The sequence below is a fragment of the Marmota monax genome, unplaced genomic scaffold (genome assembly GCF_021218885.2).
Source record: "Marmota monax isolate L192 unplaced genomic scaffold, Marmota_monax_Labrador192_F-V1.1 WCK01_AAM20220418_F8-fsc00035, whole genome shotgun sequence".
Taxonomy (NCBI): Eukaryota; Metazoa; Chordata; class Mammalia; order Rodentia; family Sciuridae; genus Marmota; species Marmota monax.
The window spans coordinates 8,688,879-8,705,600 of NW_026691961.1; the positions used below are offsets into that span (position 1 = coordinate 8,688,879).

The 16,722-nt window shown below is 57.0% G+C and overlaps 1 protein-coding gene across 26 annotated transcripts in view; it reads left to right on the forward strand.

The window, feature by feature from the left end:
• Positions 1 to 16,722, forward strand: part of Mapk8ip3 (mitogen-activated protein kinase 8 interacting protein 3) — a 39,971-nt gene that overhangs the window by 20,008 nt on the left and 3,241 nt on the right. For 9 of the 26 annotated variants that reach the window (XM_046442082.2, XM_046442161.2, XM_046442088.2 and 6 more), the window contains 20 exons: positions 155 to 401; positions 1,065 to 1,167; positions 1,514 to 1,635; positions 7,644 to 7,655; positions 8,371 to 8,388; positions 9,422 to 9,479; positions 9,954 to 10,106; positions 10,673 to 10,754; positions 12,032 to 12,162; positions 12,378 to 12,434; positions 12,518 to 12,688; positions 13,291 to 13,417; positions 13,659 to 13,754; positions 13,866 to 14,024; positions 14,558 to 14,723; positions 15,662 to 15,844; positions 15,921 to 16,110; positions 16,232 to 16,351; positions 16,422 to 16,502; positions 16,582 to 16,649. In XM_046442082.2, coding sequence (XP_046298038.1) covers positions 155 to 401; positions 1,065 to 1,167; positions 1,514 to 1,635; positions 7,644 to 7,655; positions 8,371 to 8,388; positions 9,422 to 9,479; positions 9,954 to 10,106; positions 10,673 to 10,754; positions 12,032 to 12,162; positions 12,378 to 12,434; positions 12,518 to 12,688; positions 13,291 to 13,417; positions 13,659 to 13,754; positions 13,866 to 14,024; positions 14,558 to 14,723; positions 15,662 to 15,844; positions 15,921 to 16,110; positions 16,232 to 16,351; positions 16,422 to 16,502; positions 16,582 to 16,649 — 2,344 coding nt within the window. The remainder of the gene's footprint in view (positions 1 to 154; positions 402 to 1,064; positions 1,168 to 1,513; positions 1,636 to 7,643; positions 7,656 to 8,370; positions 8,389 to 9,421; positions 9,480 to 9,953; positions 10,107 to 10,672; positions 10,755 to 12,031; positions 12,163 to 12,377; positions 12,435 to 12,517; positions 12,689 to 13,290; positions 13,418 to 13,658; positions 13,755 to 13,865; positions 14,025 to 14,557; positions 14,724 to 15,661; positions 15,845 to 15,920; positions 16,111 to 16,231; positions 16,352 to 16,421; positions 16,503 to 16,581; positions 16,650 to 16,722) is intronic. The other 17 variants (XM_046442086.2, XM_046442168.2, XM_046442191.2 and 14 more) reach the window with 9 other exon arrangements.

Below are 16,722 nucleotides of genomic sequence, written 5' to 3' on the forward strand. Positions count from 1 at the left end.
AGGGAATTACTGGCCCAGGGGTCTCCTGCCCCTGCAAGCTGGGGGTAGTGATGCTTATGGCCAGTAATGGAGTGATGGGGCCCCCCGTGGCCGCCCCTAGCTTCAACGCATGGTCCCTTATGTTGACCGCCCCCCTCCCTGTGTTTGGCCCTAGTGTCCCAACGATGAGATGTCAGAGTCAGGCCAGTCTTCAGCAGCTGCCACACCCAGCACCACTGGCACCAAGTCCAACACTCCCACGTCCTCCGTTCCCTCTGCCGCCGTCACACCACTCAACGAGAGCCTGCAGCCCCTGGGGGACTACGGCAGCAGCACAAAGAACAGCAAGAGGGCCCGGGAGAAGCGCAACAGCCGCAACATGGAGGTCCAGGTCACCCAGGAAATGCGGAACGTCAGCATAGGTGTGTAGCAGCCCACACGCCCAGTGCCTCAGTCCCTGCAGGGGAGGCCAAGTGCCCTGAGCCTCTCCTGCCTGGCATCTAGGAGGCTTCTCTTCCTTTTGGAATCTAGTATTGACAGCTGTAATGGTCAGCTCAGGCTTTCATGACACTGGGAATTGGGTGGCTTAAACAAGGGAAGTCTGTTTTCTCCTGCAGGCTGGGAGCCCTAGCCCAGGTATGGAGGCTGGTTTCTCCGAGGCCTTCCTCTGCCTTGCAGATGCCACCTCTCCCTGGGCCTCATATAGCCCCACTGTGTCTGTGCCTGGTCTCCTACTATAAGGACACCACTAGGGACACTACCTCAATGCAGTCATGTTGGGGTCAGGACTTCCTCCTACGGATGGGGAGGGATGCAGCCCAACAGAGCACAGTCTCACAGGGAAAAGCAGGACCTCTGTCATTACGAGGAGGCTCACAGCATGGGGTTGAGCAGTCCTGTGTCAACATTATGCTAGGCCTTCCCTCCAGGACTCACAGTGCTGGGTTGTGTCCATGTGGCCAGTGTGGAGAGGACCCTTTTTTGACACCTGGCCATGGGTCTGCAAACATGATGCAGAGGGCCACTGTGAGGGTGAGGGTTGCTGGACTGTCCACTGACCACGTGTTCCTTGTGCTCCCCTCTAGGTATGGGCAGCAGTGACGAGTGGTCTGATGTTCAGGACATTATCGACTCCACCCCGGAGCTGGACATGTGTCCAGAGACCCGCCTAGACCGCACAGGAAACAGGTGCTCACAGGACCAGGCCCTGGGTTGGGGTCAGCATTCACTCAAGCCAGTGCCTGTGGTTGAGGGTGCAGTCCTGTCCACGCTTGCACCCACAGGCTCTGGGTGTGAGCAAGGCAGAGCATCATGGGGAGCTTGTGGCAGAGAAGGCCGCTCATCTCACAGTGGCCAGGAAGCAAAGAGAGGAGGGGCCCCTAGTGACCTCACCCCCAGTGTGGCCACCAGCTGGTGACTCAGTCCTTAGCTCTGGGGCCTTCGGGGATAAAGCCTGGCGTGACAGCGGCTGTGGTAGGAGGGGAAGAGGTCTGGGTATGAAGCAGACAACTCTGTCCCCTGCCCTGTGTCCCAGCAGCCCCACCCAGGGCATCGTGAACAAAGCTTTTGGCATCAACACTGACTCCCTGTACCATGAGCTGTCGACAGCAGGATCCGAGGTCATTGGGGATGTGGATGAAGGAGCTGACCTCCTAGGTAAACTCCCCGCTGACTCCCTAACTTTCCGTTGGGAGAGAATGGGCTTTCCATTGGTTGGTTGGGTGTGGTGAAAAGACATCTCTGTGTGCTCCTGGGCCAGGCACTGTTGTCGTGCAGTTTTAGTAAGTTGAGGTTCTCATGCTACAAGTTCCACCCTGTAAGCCTATAGTGGGTGGATTTTCGTGTGCTCACAAGGTCGTGTGACCATTAGCACCCCGTTAGAGCATCTTTACCCAGAGAGGAACCCCGTGCAGTCCCCAGTCTTCCTCTGGGCCCCTCCTTGGCATTCTGCTCTGTGGGGCATTTTGGGAGGGTGGCCATTTGCCAGCATTCTGTGTGAGGAAGTTCACAGACAGCCTCCACATTGCCAAGGAGAGCTGAGCTCCTAGGCACCCCTCCTGCTAGCACACGCTCAGGGCATCCATGGGTCCTCAGGCAGGGCAGGCAGAAAGCAGTGACCTTTAGCTGGGCCTCTGCACAACACCTGCAGGGGGAGCTCGTGGTCTTGGGCGCAGCCCCAATATCTCTTGCAGCAGCAAGAGGCTGTGTGCCCACAGGTCTGCCTGTGGGAAGGAGCGGCTTTGTCCCATTTCTCTGCATGGTTCTGGATGGGTCCATGGAACGCTGCTGCTTGGTTCTGACTGCCTCAGAAGGAGTAGGAGCTTCAGTCAGAGCAGCCTCTGAGGGCGAGGCTGGGGTCGTGGAGCTGGCCAAGCCTCCACACCTGGCCCATCAGCTGTCCAGCAAAGCGCTCACCCTGCAGCTCGACTGCTGCTCCCCCACCTCCTGCTGCTCCCCCACCTCCTGCTGCCTGTCGCCCTCAAGGCTCAAGGTGTTTCCAGGTGCAGCCAGGTGGCCTTTCAAACACCACGGGTTCGGCACAGGCAGAAGGCTGACCTTCTTGTTCACTCTGCTCCAGAGGCTGTGGGCCTGCCTCCTGGCGTCTCAGGGCAGGGCATCTTCAGGGATCTGAACTCCCACAGTGCTCAGCACCAGCCCTGACAAGCTCCGAGCAGAAGCTCTGTTCTTCCAGGCTTGCATCTGAAGTGCTGGCCATGTCTCCCTATCGTGGGACTCGTACCCTGAGCTGCTCCCATGCTGGCTCAGTGGGGTTGAGTGTGCTCACACTCCAAGGGGAGGGACTAGATGCTCCCGCGGGGAGAGGACAAAATAAGCAGCCTTTTCTGTCAGGACATATTTCTAATGGAATTTTTTTCAGAAGGGTTTTAGAATATTTTTACTTTGTTTTTGTGGTATTGGGGGTTGAACCCTAACCCTTGCACGTGCTAGGTAGTGTTCTCCCTCTGAGCCATATACACAGTCTTTTAAAATTTTTTTATTTGGAGCCAGAGTCTTGTTAAGGTCCTAACGCTGGCCTTGAACTTGCCATGGTCCTCCTGCTTCAGCCTCCTGAGCTGCTGGGATCATGGGTGTCACCACCACCCAGCTGAGGCAGTCACTTTTTTTTGGTACTAGGGATTGAAACCCAGGAACACTTAACCACTGAGCCACATCCCCATCCCTTTTTATTTTTTGAGACAGGGTCTTGCTAGGTTACTGATACCGGCTTTGAACTTGTGATCCTTCTGCTTCAGGCTCCCTAGCCACTAGAATGATAGGTGTGGCCCTTGTACAAACCCAAGGCCTCACACATCCTAGGAAGGCCCTCTACCACTAAGCTATATCCCTAGACCCGTGTCACTTTTGATTGAAAGTGCTTCTGCACATTTTAATTTCTTTTCCTTCGTGTGACTGAGCTCTTTTGCACTGTATAGTACATGATCAGCTCTCTTCCATGTCGAATTGCATGGTGGATACTGCTGAACTGGGTGGCTGTGGCATCATCTCCAAGGACTGCCCTGGGGTGGATTTCTAGGAATAGAAGCACCAAGTAAAGGTGCAGGACTGAGGACCCTTGCTGCACACAGCTCCTCTCATACCAGCCATGAAGCTGTCCCACCCACAAGGAACCTGCTGTCCCTTAAGGCACTTGTGCCTGCAGCATGGTGTGCTCCCTGAGGAGCCTGCAGCCTGTGTGGAGAAGCACAGGTCCATATTGAGGAACGCAACACAATCCATGCTGTACTCGCAGCAAGTCCCCCCAGGAGTGCTGCCTGGCCCACAGCTGCTGAAGGCCAGCTTCCGTCAGACCCTCACCACTGAGAGCGGTAGGGAGGAGACAGCATCCCCCAAACACATGGGCATAGGAGCTTATCCCTGAGCTGTGCGCAGCTGGGTGCAACTATGCTGAGGCTGCAGACAGGCACAGGGGGCATCTGGAGACCCCCTGTGTGCACAAGAGCACCCCTGCTCACCACAGGTGCCCACGTATTGGTGAATTTAATAAAAAGGTAAAAGTCTTCTTCCTAGAAAGACACATATGCAGACAAAATCTCTGTTTCCATGTCAAGGACTGTGTCCCCACCAGCCACCCTGCTCCCAGCAGTAGCATAACAGCAGCCCTGAGTGACCACCCTCTGCTGGTTTTAACGGCTCTACTGAAATGTGGCCCACCCCCACCATGTCCTTCACCCATCAGAAGAATGAAGCTCGGTGGCTGTCTACATGTTTAGAGCTGTGTGACCACTGCCACTACAGAACACTGCCACCTCCTGAAAGGAAGCCCATACCCAATTGGCAGCTCTCCCCCGACCTGGCAGCTCTGGTCTGCTTTCTGGATTGCCTCTTTTGAACCTGCCAGTGGCCTCCCGCCCGGTGTCTTTTGCTCGCTGTCCTCCCGAAGGCTGAGTAGCTGCCCACTGCATAGCTGTGCTCACCCTCTCCTGCCTGTGCACACAGCCTAGGCACTGCTCCTTCTGCTCCTGATGCACACGGCCCTCAGTAGTTCTGCAAGATTGCCAGGCTCCACCAGCTTCCTCATCAGCTGGTGGCCCCTGTGGCCCATCCATCTGTCCATCAGGCAGGCCACCACCCCCATGCTCATCCTGTAGCCCTGGCTGTGGAGCCATCCCCTCCTGCCATACCTGCCTGATTGACGCAGCTGTAAGCCTGCTTTCTCTCTGCAACTGGCCCCTCCTTGCCCATCAGGGAACCTCAGGCCTGTGAGATGCCCCTGTGGGCATTGCTTATTCTCAATCTAGGTAGCGTGGTCCCCATGTCACTGCCATACAGCATCTCTTAAGTGGTGAGGACGGGAAAACCTCACTGAATCTTAGCCAGAAACCATGCAGCCTTTCAGGAGAGCCTGGCTTCTAGGGGTCCTGGCAGCGCTTACTCCTAAGAGGCCTCCAGGCGCATGTGATGGTCTTTGTTTCCAACAGCTGCCCCTAAGAAGGACTTGCATCTCTGTGGGGAGCTCTGCAAATTGCTGGCCACCCAGGGAACCCCCTGGTCCAGGTTGCATGAGACATGCTCTCGAGATGATGGACATTCTGGAGCCTTTAGTTGTACAGTGTGTGTGAGCCAGGTTGCTGCTGTGGTCTGGTGGTAGGTCAGTTTGGCTGCCAAGGAGGAGGAGGAGGAGCAAGCAGGCTGTGTGTCCCTCTCCTGTGATCACCCCAACAGAGTGCACTCTGACAGGGGCCACCCCAGCATCCAGCCCATCACCACAGTGCTGGCCTGCGTCATGGGGACCACATGCTAAAGGCAGCCCTACCCCTCCACTGCCCATGCAGCTGCAAAACAGCAGCAGCACCAGTGCAGGTCCTTTAGTGTGTGCATGTCTTGCTGTGGGAAGATCCTGTGATTTCAGGAACACATGGTCTCTGCAAGTGGGAGGTTGCCCAGCCACGCTTGCGGGAGTGGCATCCCTGTGGCCCCTATCCCCTCAGTGGAGGAAGTAAAAGGACCCTGGCACCAGGCAGCTGTTACTTCCCTTGAGCCTAGGATTCCAGTAAGTGCAGTTATTCACTGTTACTTTGGACTCCCTGTGAGAGGAAGTCTGCTGCAGATGGAACTGGAACGTGCCAGTGGGTCTGAGACCCACCACAGTCTCAGAGCTCAGCAAGGGCGCTTGCTGTTCCAGCACCACCTCATGGGAAGTTCACACACACAGACCCTACAGAAGGTGTTCCCAAATTAGGGACAAAGGGACTGAGGCACAGAGAAGCAAGGAGCTTGTCTGCATCCCTTGGCTGGGACCTGAAATGCTAACAGGCTGACCCACACTCTGCTACAGACGGTCAGCTGGCTGTTCTTCAGTGACCCATCCCACCCCTGTGGTGACCAGCCCTGGATATCTAGAAATGACCTTGAAAAGTAGATATGCCTGTGGGAGAAGCCTTGAGCACTCCCTCAGGACCATTTTGGACCCAGTGGCTGAGCCTTTCAACTTCTGGGTGTCCTCACAGATCACCAACTGCTGGCTCATAAATCCATTCAGTAGCAGGAAAAAATGAGTGATGGGCCTCTTTTTCTGGACCTGCTGAATGGACTCTGATGTTCAGGCAGAAGAGTGCATGTGAGAGCTGTCTAGACTGAGGAAGCTTGTGATGACAGTCACCCTGGACTGGGCAGTGCCAGGCACCCCCACCAGCCAGAAGCCAAGCACAAATCTGAGCCTTGTGACTCAGGTGGCCATGGGGCCAGGTGGTCTTTCCAGTAGAGGTGCTGGGTTACTGTCTTGACCAATGCGAAGGCTTGGTGCACATCCAACCTCACACCACAGTTATTCACTAAGTGGGTTAAAGATCTAAATCTGAGGATACAAGGACAGTGGAAAAGAATATTGGGGAATACCTTTACAATCTGGGCTTCTTCATGACCAGAAACACAAAGCAATATTAACAGGTGTGACTGTTGAAAATCAAGAACACACACATATGTACTTATACACAAGGCTGTGTGCATAGCAGACCCAAGGCCCTGGGTTCTATCTGTCACACACACAAAAAAGATATATATGTGATCTCCACCATTCAAGTAAGTCAAGGGCAATAGAAAATGAGCAAAGTATAAAATAGAAACTCACAGAAGATACCCACAAACATGAAGAAGCTCAGCTCCAGGATTAACAAGGAAGTGAACACAGGCAGCTGAGAGGGATAGAGCCCTGGGGTGCCACATCACAGGGGACCAAGAGGGTTGCTTGTGAGTGAGCAGCCTGGTCTGTCTTGGTTTGGAGTGGATGTTCATCTGGAGTCTGCCAGACTGGAGAGTGGCAAGAGGACTCTGCTTGTCAGCAGGTGCACTGCTAAGCTTGAGTCTCTGCAACGCAGCTAGGTGTTTTAGATCAAATGGGTCTTAGTTTGTTTTGAGCCTAGGGGTGCTCTATCACTGAGCCACATCACCACCCTTTTTATTTTTTATTTTGAGACAATCTCACAAAGTTAATGAGGCTGGCCTTGAACTTGGGATCCTTCCACCTCAGCCTCCCCAGTTGCTGGGATGGCAGGTGTGCACCTCTGTGCCCAGCCTCAAGTGGGTCTTTAATAACACGTTGCTTTCTTGTGGAATGCACCAAGTGGAAGGGATTGTTTAGTAAAATCTATAAGAGAAAGCAGTGCTTTCCACACAGCCACCCTGTGCACTGGAGAGGTATGTGCCCAGCGAGGACAGCCTACACCACCCCATGCTCCCCACCCTCCTCTGCCTCTTGACTTGTTGATTTCCTCCCTTCTCAGGAGGGTCCTCACTCCCTGTGACCCTCTGGTCATTCCTTACCACAGACCAGGGCTGGCCCGAATAATGCAAATCCAGCACCAGGTGCCCATCTGTCGTCAGGTGACCTCCCAAAAATGTGCCAGTGAGTGCAGCCAGCTCACTCTGGGGGCCTCTCAGAGGGCATCCTGCACCCATGGTTCCCAGTCGCACCCTCTTGCTAGTGGAAGACAACAGGAGAGGCTATTGAGCCCCCGAGAACTGAAGGCCCCTGTCCTCTATGGCTCCATCCCACTGCCTTGTTGCTTCTCATGCCCTTCAACGTGGAAATGGCTGGATCATTGCTTTTTCTTTAATAAGAATTTCTTTATTTGTTGGTTTCAGTCACCAATTGATCTTTGTCGCTTCCTTCCCCGTTTCTCTGTGCTCTGCTGGACGTGGCCCAGGGGAGTTCTCAGGTGTGTATCTCTCCCGTCTATATGTGTGGTCCCCCTTTCCACTGTGAGAGCAGCTGGAGCTGGGTGCACACACATGGGATGCTCCCCTGCTGCTGGCCATCACCAGGCTGTGCACACTGACCCTGACTTGTGAGTGGCTGCTCTAGGCGCCTGGCCACTAAAGCCCCTTGCTTTGCTCGCCAGTCTGCTGCTGCCCGAAAGCTAACATGGATTTGCTGCCCTGGCTACTGACAGGCCCCTCATATCTGAAACCCTTCTTCAAGCCTGAGAAAGCACCCAAGGGCCATTTCTGTAGTCCCCAGAGCCACTAGGAAGGGACTACATTTGTCAGGTGCACAGGGGATAAGGGTCCCCATAGGGCAGCTGGGCTGCGCTGTCTTCCTCTGCCCGAGGCCTACCTGCCCTTCAGCAACCTCTCAGTGTGTGCAAGGCAGCTTGAGCCCAGGCTCAGGTCGCCTCCCCTGTGTGGGCACCCCCACTGCCCTTCAGCCCAGCACCTGTGGATGACCACAGGTCATTCTGGTCTGGCAGTTGGCTTTGCAGCCCAAGGCTGAACTTCTCAGAAGGGGTAGCTGGTTTCCTCCTGCCCTCCTGACCCAGCCAGGGGTAGCTCTGAATTGCCACCTACCCTGCTGTCTACGTGGGCTTAATGCGCTTCTTTTTTCTCCCTCCCTGCCCTGTCGCCCGTCTCCTGTGGGACTGGGACGTTCCCCAGTGCGCGATGACTTTTTTGGTAAGGCCAAGGCCCTGCTCTGATGTCTTTCCTCCTTCTGGCTTCCTCTCTACCTGACATCTTCTCATGCTTCATGAGCTGTTTGCTTTATTCTGCATGGTGGGGGCAAGGGGGCCCAGGCTTCCCAGATACCCCCAGGCGTGGGTTATGGCGTCATCTCTCCACTACCTCAGCTGGCTGTGCCTTGGTGGACAAACCTTGACCTAAGGGCCCAGCCCCTAGGCACACTGAGCCTACATATATCCAGTCCAGACACTCTGAATGTCCCCAAGCCCACAGTGCCTCCTGCACCCCAGAGGAGGTCAGAATGGACAGCCAGCAGAACCCCAGCCCCTGTGCACCTTGCCATTGTAGGACTGCACAGAGAGCGGCAAGAGGGAGTGGGGGGCCAGCTCTTAGCTTCAGCACTGTCCTAAGGGATTCCATTTGGCAGTTTGGGAATTTCTGGAACATGCCTGCAGGGAGCCTGGCCTGTGGGGTCCACTTGAATCCTGATGGGGGCAGGGCCCATTCCTCTGCAGGAGACACTAGGGAGCCCTGTCTCCCTCATATCTGCTCTCCCTGCCTTCTACTGACCCTGAAGCATGGGCCAGATCCTGCCAGGCCTGCACACAGCCTTGGGTGGCCTGTAGCTGCTGTGGCCATCCCTTCTCTGAGTCCCAGATATTGTCTGTGTCCCCTCTCACTGAAGCTTCAGTATCCATTCTCCAAAGGGTGGCTCTGTAAGGCCTCTGCTTGGTGTTGAACCTAGTTGCCAGAGGGCTGGGGAGGGGTGATGCTGACGGGAAATGCCCAGAGGCCATTCCAGGTGCTTGCAGCACCCAAACTTCTCCTTGTGGGGGGCAGCTCTGAGAACCCCTCGAGGCCCCTGTGTGGGGAACCTGCCCTGGGTTTCCTGGCTCACAGGTATTTGCAGCCTCCCTACCTTCAAGCTGGGGCCCCTGGGAAAGTCTGTCATCCCAAGGAAGGTATGGCAGCATCCGGGTCTAGCCTCGCAGGACTTGGGGAAAAACCTCTGCCCCTTGCATTTCAGGAATGGGCAAAGAAGTGGGGAACCTGCTGTTGGAAAACTCACAGCTTCTGGAAACCAAGTAAGAGGCCTTCTGTGTCACAACTGGGCAGCCCCTCGCCAGGCCATAGGCAGGCCCAGGCCAGGGGCCTGGGAGGACTTGACCCACAAGGCTGAGTGTGCCTCCAGGGCTCGATGACCGCTCACATGGATCATGGGCACCGTCTTGAGTGGGAGGGACTCAGCAGAGCTCCTGGGCAGTTGCTTCAGAAGGCTTGGCCGGGTGACCATACAGTGTAGCACCCAGGTCAGGTGGGTTGCCTGCCCTTAGCCCCTTTTTTTTTTTTTTTTTTTTTTTTGGTACCAGGGATTGAACCCAGGGGTACTTTACCACTGAACTACATCAGTAGCCCTTTTTATTTTGAGACAGAGTCTTGCTAAGTTGCTGAGGCTGGCCTTGAACTTGTGATCCTCCTGCCTCAACTCCCAGGTTTCCCTCAGCCACATTCTTGACTAGAATGTACCTTCTAATGCACATCCTTAATAATCTTTACAGAAATGCTTTGAATGTGGTGAAGAATGACCTCATTGCCAAGGTTGACCAACTGTCAGGGGAGCAGGAGGTACTGAAGGGGGAGCTGGAAGCCGCCAAGCAGGCCAAGGCCAAGCTAGAAAGCCGGATCAAGGAGCTGGAAGAGGAGCTCAAGAGGTGAGGGCTGTGGGAGGGCCAGTGGGACTCTGGCTTCCATCGTGGGCACCCTCTTCCTGCAGCATTCCCAGAAGTCCAGGCCCAGCCACTCGGGGATGTTCACTGTCTGCTCCCCTGTGGACCCTGTGTCTCCCTCCAGCCCACTGTGACCTAGCCAGGTGTGGTCCTGTCTTCTGTGTCCCTTCTTTAGATGGCATTTCCAGCCCCACTTCTTCATTCAGGAGGATCAAGGTGGGGAGTGGGTGCCTTGGCAGCCAACACCCCACCTCTAACCCCCTCAAGGTCTGAATATGCAGCCCATTGGGAGTCCTGTGTGAAGCCAGATCTAAGGACCTGCCTAACCAACCATGCCCAAGAGTGTCCTTGTACTTGTCCCCGCTCAGCCTTTGTCCACCTCTTCCTTGGCCAGAGCTGCCAGAAGTCTGGGCCTCATGTATGTGAGGCAGGGGTATGGGACCCTCCCAAGCCCAGGGCACCTTTGGGATCCCTATAGGGCTATCCTTAACCTGGGCCTTCCCAAGTCCCTGGGGTCCCCTCACCTTGCCCATTTCTTCCTAACCCTGCAGAGTGAAGTCAGAGGCTGTCACTGCCCGCCGTGAACCCAGAGAAGAGGTGGAGGATGTAAGCAGCTATCTCTGTACAGAATTGGTATATTCCACTATTAACCTGCGGGCTCGGGTGGGCGGGCTTGGGTGGGCGGGTTCCCTGGGACTTGCTGCATCTGGCTCTGGACCCTCCTTACCTTCCTACGTGATCTCTGAACCCGGTGCCTCCTTACCCACCACCACCAGCCCCCTGTCCTTGTTCATGCATTCTGCAGTCATAGGCAGGTTTCCCTGTCACCAAGCGAGGCTGCAGAAGTAGTGCCAGCCACTTGCTGGGCCAGCCCAGGAGCCTGTGTGTTTTAAGGAAAGTCCTCTAGCCTGGGCAGTAGTAGGCCCCCAGCTCAGAGTCCTATGCCTCCCTCAATAACAGGCCTGGGCCACATGACCACCTGCTTGAGGAGAGCCCCACAGTCTTGCCACTCGTCAGTCAGCTGCATGTGGGCGTGGTGAGGAGGAGGTGATGCTGGCAGCAGGCCACAGCCCCTCTCACCTTGAGTGGAAACGAGGAGTCGGCCTTGGCCTTCCCACAGCCCAGGCCTCAGGTTGGGTATATGCACCTGAGAAGGCCAAGTGCTGCATATGGGGGACCCTTCAAAGGCCACCACCCCACAGATCTCTCAAAGTTCTGCTGGGCCTCCCAGCACCATCCTGCCATAGCCAAGGCCCAACTATGGGGAGCAGAATGCTAGACCCCCACTTGGGGGCCAGTGGGACTCCCACAACCTGAAGCATCCTGCCCAGGCATAATGGCCATGCCTGTGATCCTATTGATTCAGGAGGCTGGATGGCATGTTTAAGTCCAGCGTGGCCACTTAGCAAGGTCCTAAGCAACTTTGTGAGGCCAGCTCAAAATAGAAAACAGTTAGAGGTGCAATTCAGTGGTAGAGCACTCTGGGTTCAATCAGCAGTATTACCAAAACACCACAGGGTCCTGCTGGCTGCACCTCCCTAGATTTCCCCTTGCATTTCACCTTGGACCAGTACCCGCTGTGCTTCACCTGAGGCATGAAGAACTGTCCCAAGTGTTCAGAGACTTGTAAAAAAAGTTGCCTGTGTTGTACACTCAAGAACAGCATGTGATGCTTTGGAAAAAAAAGGAGCCTAATGGGGGCAGGTGGACTTGCCATCCCCCTCCCCCCCGTCTACATCCTCCTATAGACACTTACCTGAGGATCTGAAGAATGTCCATGACTTTGGTCTGCCTACACCTGGAGGTCACGTTCCCCACCCAGGTGGCAAGCATCCCAGCAGCAGGTGCAGTGTGCTGGTCCAAGCCCTGCCTGCCTCCTGCTCTGACCATAGTGCCTCTGCCCTTTGCAGGACAAAATCCCCATGGCCCAGCGCCGCCGCTTCACAAGGGTAGAGATGGCCCGTGTGCTCATGGAGCGCAACCAGTACAAGGAGCGGCTGATGGAGCTGCAGGAGGCTGTGCGGTGGACTGAGATGATCAGGTGGGCCCCAGCCCTGCTCCCCAGGTGTCTCTAGCTTGAGCTGTGGTTTCTGAGCAAGGGGTGGTGGGACAACCTGCATGTCGAGGATGAGGCTGGCCTCCATAGCACCACCCTCCTGAGGGGGTGGAGCTCCTGGTCCTTCCTGTAGCAGCCTGCAGCCTTCAGGCGGGGCAGGCAAGAGAGCCAGCAAGCTCCTCTGTGTGTCCTCCCCACAGAGCTTCCCGGGAGCACCCATCTGTCCAGGAGAAGAAGAAGTCCACCATCTGGCAGTTGTGAGAGGGGTGGGCGGGATCCCTGGAGGGTGGATGGTCAAGCCCCCAGGGCCACTGCTACTCACCCCCTTCCCCACCTGCAGCTTCAGCCGCCTCTTCAGCTCCTCCTCCAGCCCGCCCCCGGCCAAGCGCTCCTACCCGCCAGTGAACATCCACTATAAGTCTCCCACCACTGCTGGCTTTAGCCAGCGGCGCAGCCGTGCTATGTGCCCTGTCTCAGCAGGCAGCCGACCCCTGGAGTTCTTTCCTGATGAGTGAGTGTCCTACAGGTCTCGCTGCTCCTCTGGCCTATAAAGGGAAGGGGGACAGCGAGAACCAGGGCTGGGAGGGCAGACCTGGCCAGGGTGTCGGGTCATGACCTCTGGGTGCACATGCTATGTGCCCTGGCCCCCCAGCCTTAGTGAGCATTGCTGGTCACCTCCAGCATTCTGTTTCAGCTGCCCCTTGGCAAAGGCTGCATTCTCGATGGAGCTCCCCTTTGTCCCTGCTCCTGTGCTGGGCTCCACAGTGGCCCTGGACTCTGCATGGCCCTCTACTCTGCACTGTGCCTGGGCTCTTGAACATCTTGCTACAGCAAGGAGCCATCTCAGGCTTGATCTCCACCAGAGAGATGCTGGCCAGGCCTCCACCCCAGCCTGAGCTGTAGGTCTCTGCCAGCTGAGCCCTGGTGGGTGGCAGGACAGGCTTCAGAACAGGAGCAGGTGCTGGATGTGACCTCCAAGCCCAGGGCACACCCATGGCTGGGAGAAGGCTAGCGCAGACCCAGGCAGGATCCCCAGCATGTGTGCTCCCTGGAGAGCCGGCCCTAGGCCATTCCTCTTGGATGGAGATGAAACCTGTAGTTTCTCCTGACCAGTGAGTGCACGTCTTCCGCCCGGCGGGAGCAGAAGCGCGAGCAGTACCGCCAGGTGCGCGAGCATGTGCGCAATGATGACGGGAGGCTGCAGGCCTGTGGTTGGAGCCTGCCCGCCAAATACAAACAGGTGCGGAGGGCAGGCCCAGGGCCAGGCGTCAGCAGGGAGCCTCACTGGGTGGAGGGACAGGCCTAGGCTGGTGGGACGGGCTGTGGAGCATGGGGCTGCAGGGCAGGAGGCTCAGGGCAGCTGGGTGGGGCTGGTCTGCCTTCTGCATTCCCGATTGAGCTCCCCTTTGGTGTGCGCCCAGCAGTGGGAGTGGCAGGACTGGCCTGTACCTGCCTCTGCCCACACACCTGCTGTGTTGCAGCTAAGCCCCAGTGGGGGCCAGGAGGACACCAGAATGAAGAACGTTCCTGTCCCAGTGTACTGCCGCCCTCTGGTGGAGAAGGACCCCACCATGAAGGTGTGACCAGAAGACCCCAGCAGAAGATGGCGGGCAGATCAGGGAGGAGGGCAGCCCTCAGGAGGCCAGCAGAGGGGTGGGTACACCTGGATCCTGGCCTGTGTCTTACAGCTGTGGTGTGCCGCTGGTGTCAACCTGAGTGGGTGGAAGCCAAATGAGGATGACTCTGGAAATGGAGTCAAACCAGTGCCAGGCCGTGACCCTCTGACCTGCGACCGGGAAGTGGAAGGCGAGCCCAAGAGCAACCACACATCTCCTGAGAGGAAGAAGGTCAGCAGGGCTAGCCAGGAGTGGCAGATCTAGAGGAGAGCAGGGGCAGTGCCCCCTCCAAGGCTGGGTCCTGGAGGAAGATGCTCCCGGGATCCAGGCCACAGTTCTCCCTCCAAGGGGCAGTACTGGCCCTGCTGCCTCCCAATTCACTGTCCCTGAGCCAGGAGCAGTGCAGGAGGTGGCTGTGGTGACCTGGCACTACCTCTTAGTCCAGGGCAGAAGAGGCTCTGGAAGCTAGGTTCTCATGTCATACAGAGGGACAGGCAGGAAGGGGCTAGACACTGAGGGAGGGCAGAGTGCTCTGTGGAGTTTCACATCGCAGCTCGACCTGGGCCAGGGACTTAGCCTCTCAGAGCTTAGGTCTGCGTCCTGGAAAGGAGCCCCCTAGCTGTGGTTCTAAGTCCCCACTGGGTGACAGGGAGAACAGCCTGTGCGCTGGAGCTCACTGGATCCTGGAAGCTCCCTGGCCCTCTTACTGCTTCAGAGTGGCCCTGAGCTGAGGCCCTAGCCTTGAACCCTGTGCCCTGAAACAGGCAAAGGAGGCCCCTGAGACGGACACCACGTCCAGCCGGGTGTGGATCCTCACCAGCACCCTGACCACCAGCAAGGTGGTGATCGTTGACGCCAACCAGCCGGGCACCGTCGTGGACCAGTTCACGGTCTGCAACGCCCATGTCCTGTGTATCTCCAGCATCCCTGGTGAGCCCTGGTCCCCACTTCACCAGGGTTACCCATGAGTGGGCACTGCCCTGTGAAGCTGGTGCTCAAGGGCGATGGTGCCTCCTTTCTACCAAAGGGCGACTAGAAAGTTTCCTAACTAGAATGAGAAGCCTGTTGGAAATGGAAGTGGACAGTGGCCAAGCCAAGTGAGACCTTAGATCCCATGTACAGGAAGATGCTGTCAGGTGGCCATGTTCTGCCTAGTGCTGGTGCTGGCTGCAGGAGGGCCAGGATCACACCCAGCTGACAGGAAGTGGCCTGTGGGGGCACTCCATGAATGCCACTCAGTGGCAGAACTCTTGCCTAGTGTACATGAGGTCCTATTTCAACCTCTAGCACCACACAATAAAAAGTAACCCTGGGGACTGGGGCTGGGGTTCAGCGGTAGAGCAGTCACCTAGCACATGCAAGGCCCTGGGTTCGATCCTTAGCACCACATTAAAAAAAAAAAAAAGAATAAAGGTATTAGAAGAAAAAAAAAACTAATCTTGGACTCTAGCATGGGCCAAACTAAAACACCACTCACAGGCATTGAGGAAGCTTTTTTTGTACTGATGTAACCCTCTGTTTGGGTCCAGACCCCAGTTCCTCACCCAGGGCTCTAGAGTTGGAGGTGTAGGAGAGGGGCTTGGCCTCTGCTTTTCAGTGGCAGCTGCTGACTTCCTGGGACCAAGCCCACATAGGGAGGAGTGGGTGGAGGGCCTTGCCAGCTCTAGTGTGGGACCTTGGGGCTGCTTGCTGCAAGGACCAGAGCCTCCTACTCGATCCCCCTGGGCCTAGGAGCCCACCTCACAGCAGGCTCAGGGTGGATGTCATCAGGGGGCAGGTGCTGGGCTGGCTGACCAGAGCCACCTCCAGCGGGAGAGAGGAAGCCTGGCCCCCAGCGTGGGCTGATGGGCTGCCGCACTTCCTCACAGCGGCCAGTGACAGTGACTACCCACCCGGGGAGATGTTCCTGGACAGTGACGTGAACCCTGAGGACTCAGGCACTGATGGCGTGCTGGCTGGCATCACCCTGGTGGGCTGTGCCACCCGCTGCAATGTGCCACGCAGCAACTGCTCCTCCCGAGGGGACACCCCAGTGTTGGACAAGGGGCAGGGTGAGTCTTGGGTGGCTTTTTTCTCTCAGTCCCTTGTTCCTCTGTCTCTGCCTAGCTGAGCATACTTCTTCCACAGGGGAGGTGGCTGCCACTGCCAGCGGGAAGGTCAACCCATCCCAGTCCACAGAGGAGGCCACAGAAGCTACAGAAGTTCCAGACCCTGGGCCCAGCGAGCCAGAGGTGGCTGCAGTACGGCCTGGGCCCCTCACGGAGCATGTCTTCACTGACCCGGCCCCCGCCCAACCCTCCAGCACCCAGCCTGGCAGGTGGGCTCTCTCAGGTCCTGCAAGACAGGAGTGGAGGAGAGACTGGCAAGGAGGGCAGGGTCTCAGGGCAGGGTGCAGACACAGGCATCTGCAACCACCTGAGCCACTGTCATTCACATAGTGAGGATGGGCCAGAGCCAGATGGCAGCAGTGTACAGCCCCAGCCAGAGCCCAATGGGGACCCCTTGGTGGTGAGCAGCAGTGCCGCACCTACTATGTGGCTGGGAGCCCAGAATGGCTGGTGAGTGGCCTGGGGCAGGGGTGGGTGGGGTCTCTAGGGAACCCTGGCCCACCACAGCCTCCTCCCGCAGGCTCTACGTGCACTCAGCGGTGGCCCACTGGAAGAAGTGCCTGCACTCCATCAAGCTGAAGGACTCTGTGCTAAGCCTGGTGTATGGGACCCCAGGCCGACTGGGGTGGGGTGGGGTAGTCTGGCCATCCTGAGCCTGACTCAGCATCTCCCCACTCTAGGCATGTCAAGGGCCGCGTGCTGGTGGCTCTGGCAGACGGGACTCTGGCCATCTTCCACCGTGGTGAAGGTAGGTCTTAGAGTCCAGAGGGCTCCCTGGGTCCTGGGGCCATCTTTAGCCAGGCAATGGGTCCTCCACCCCA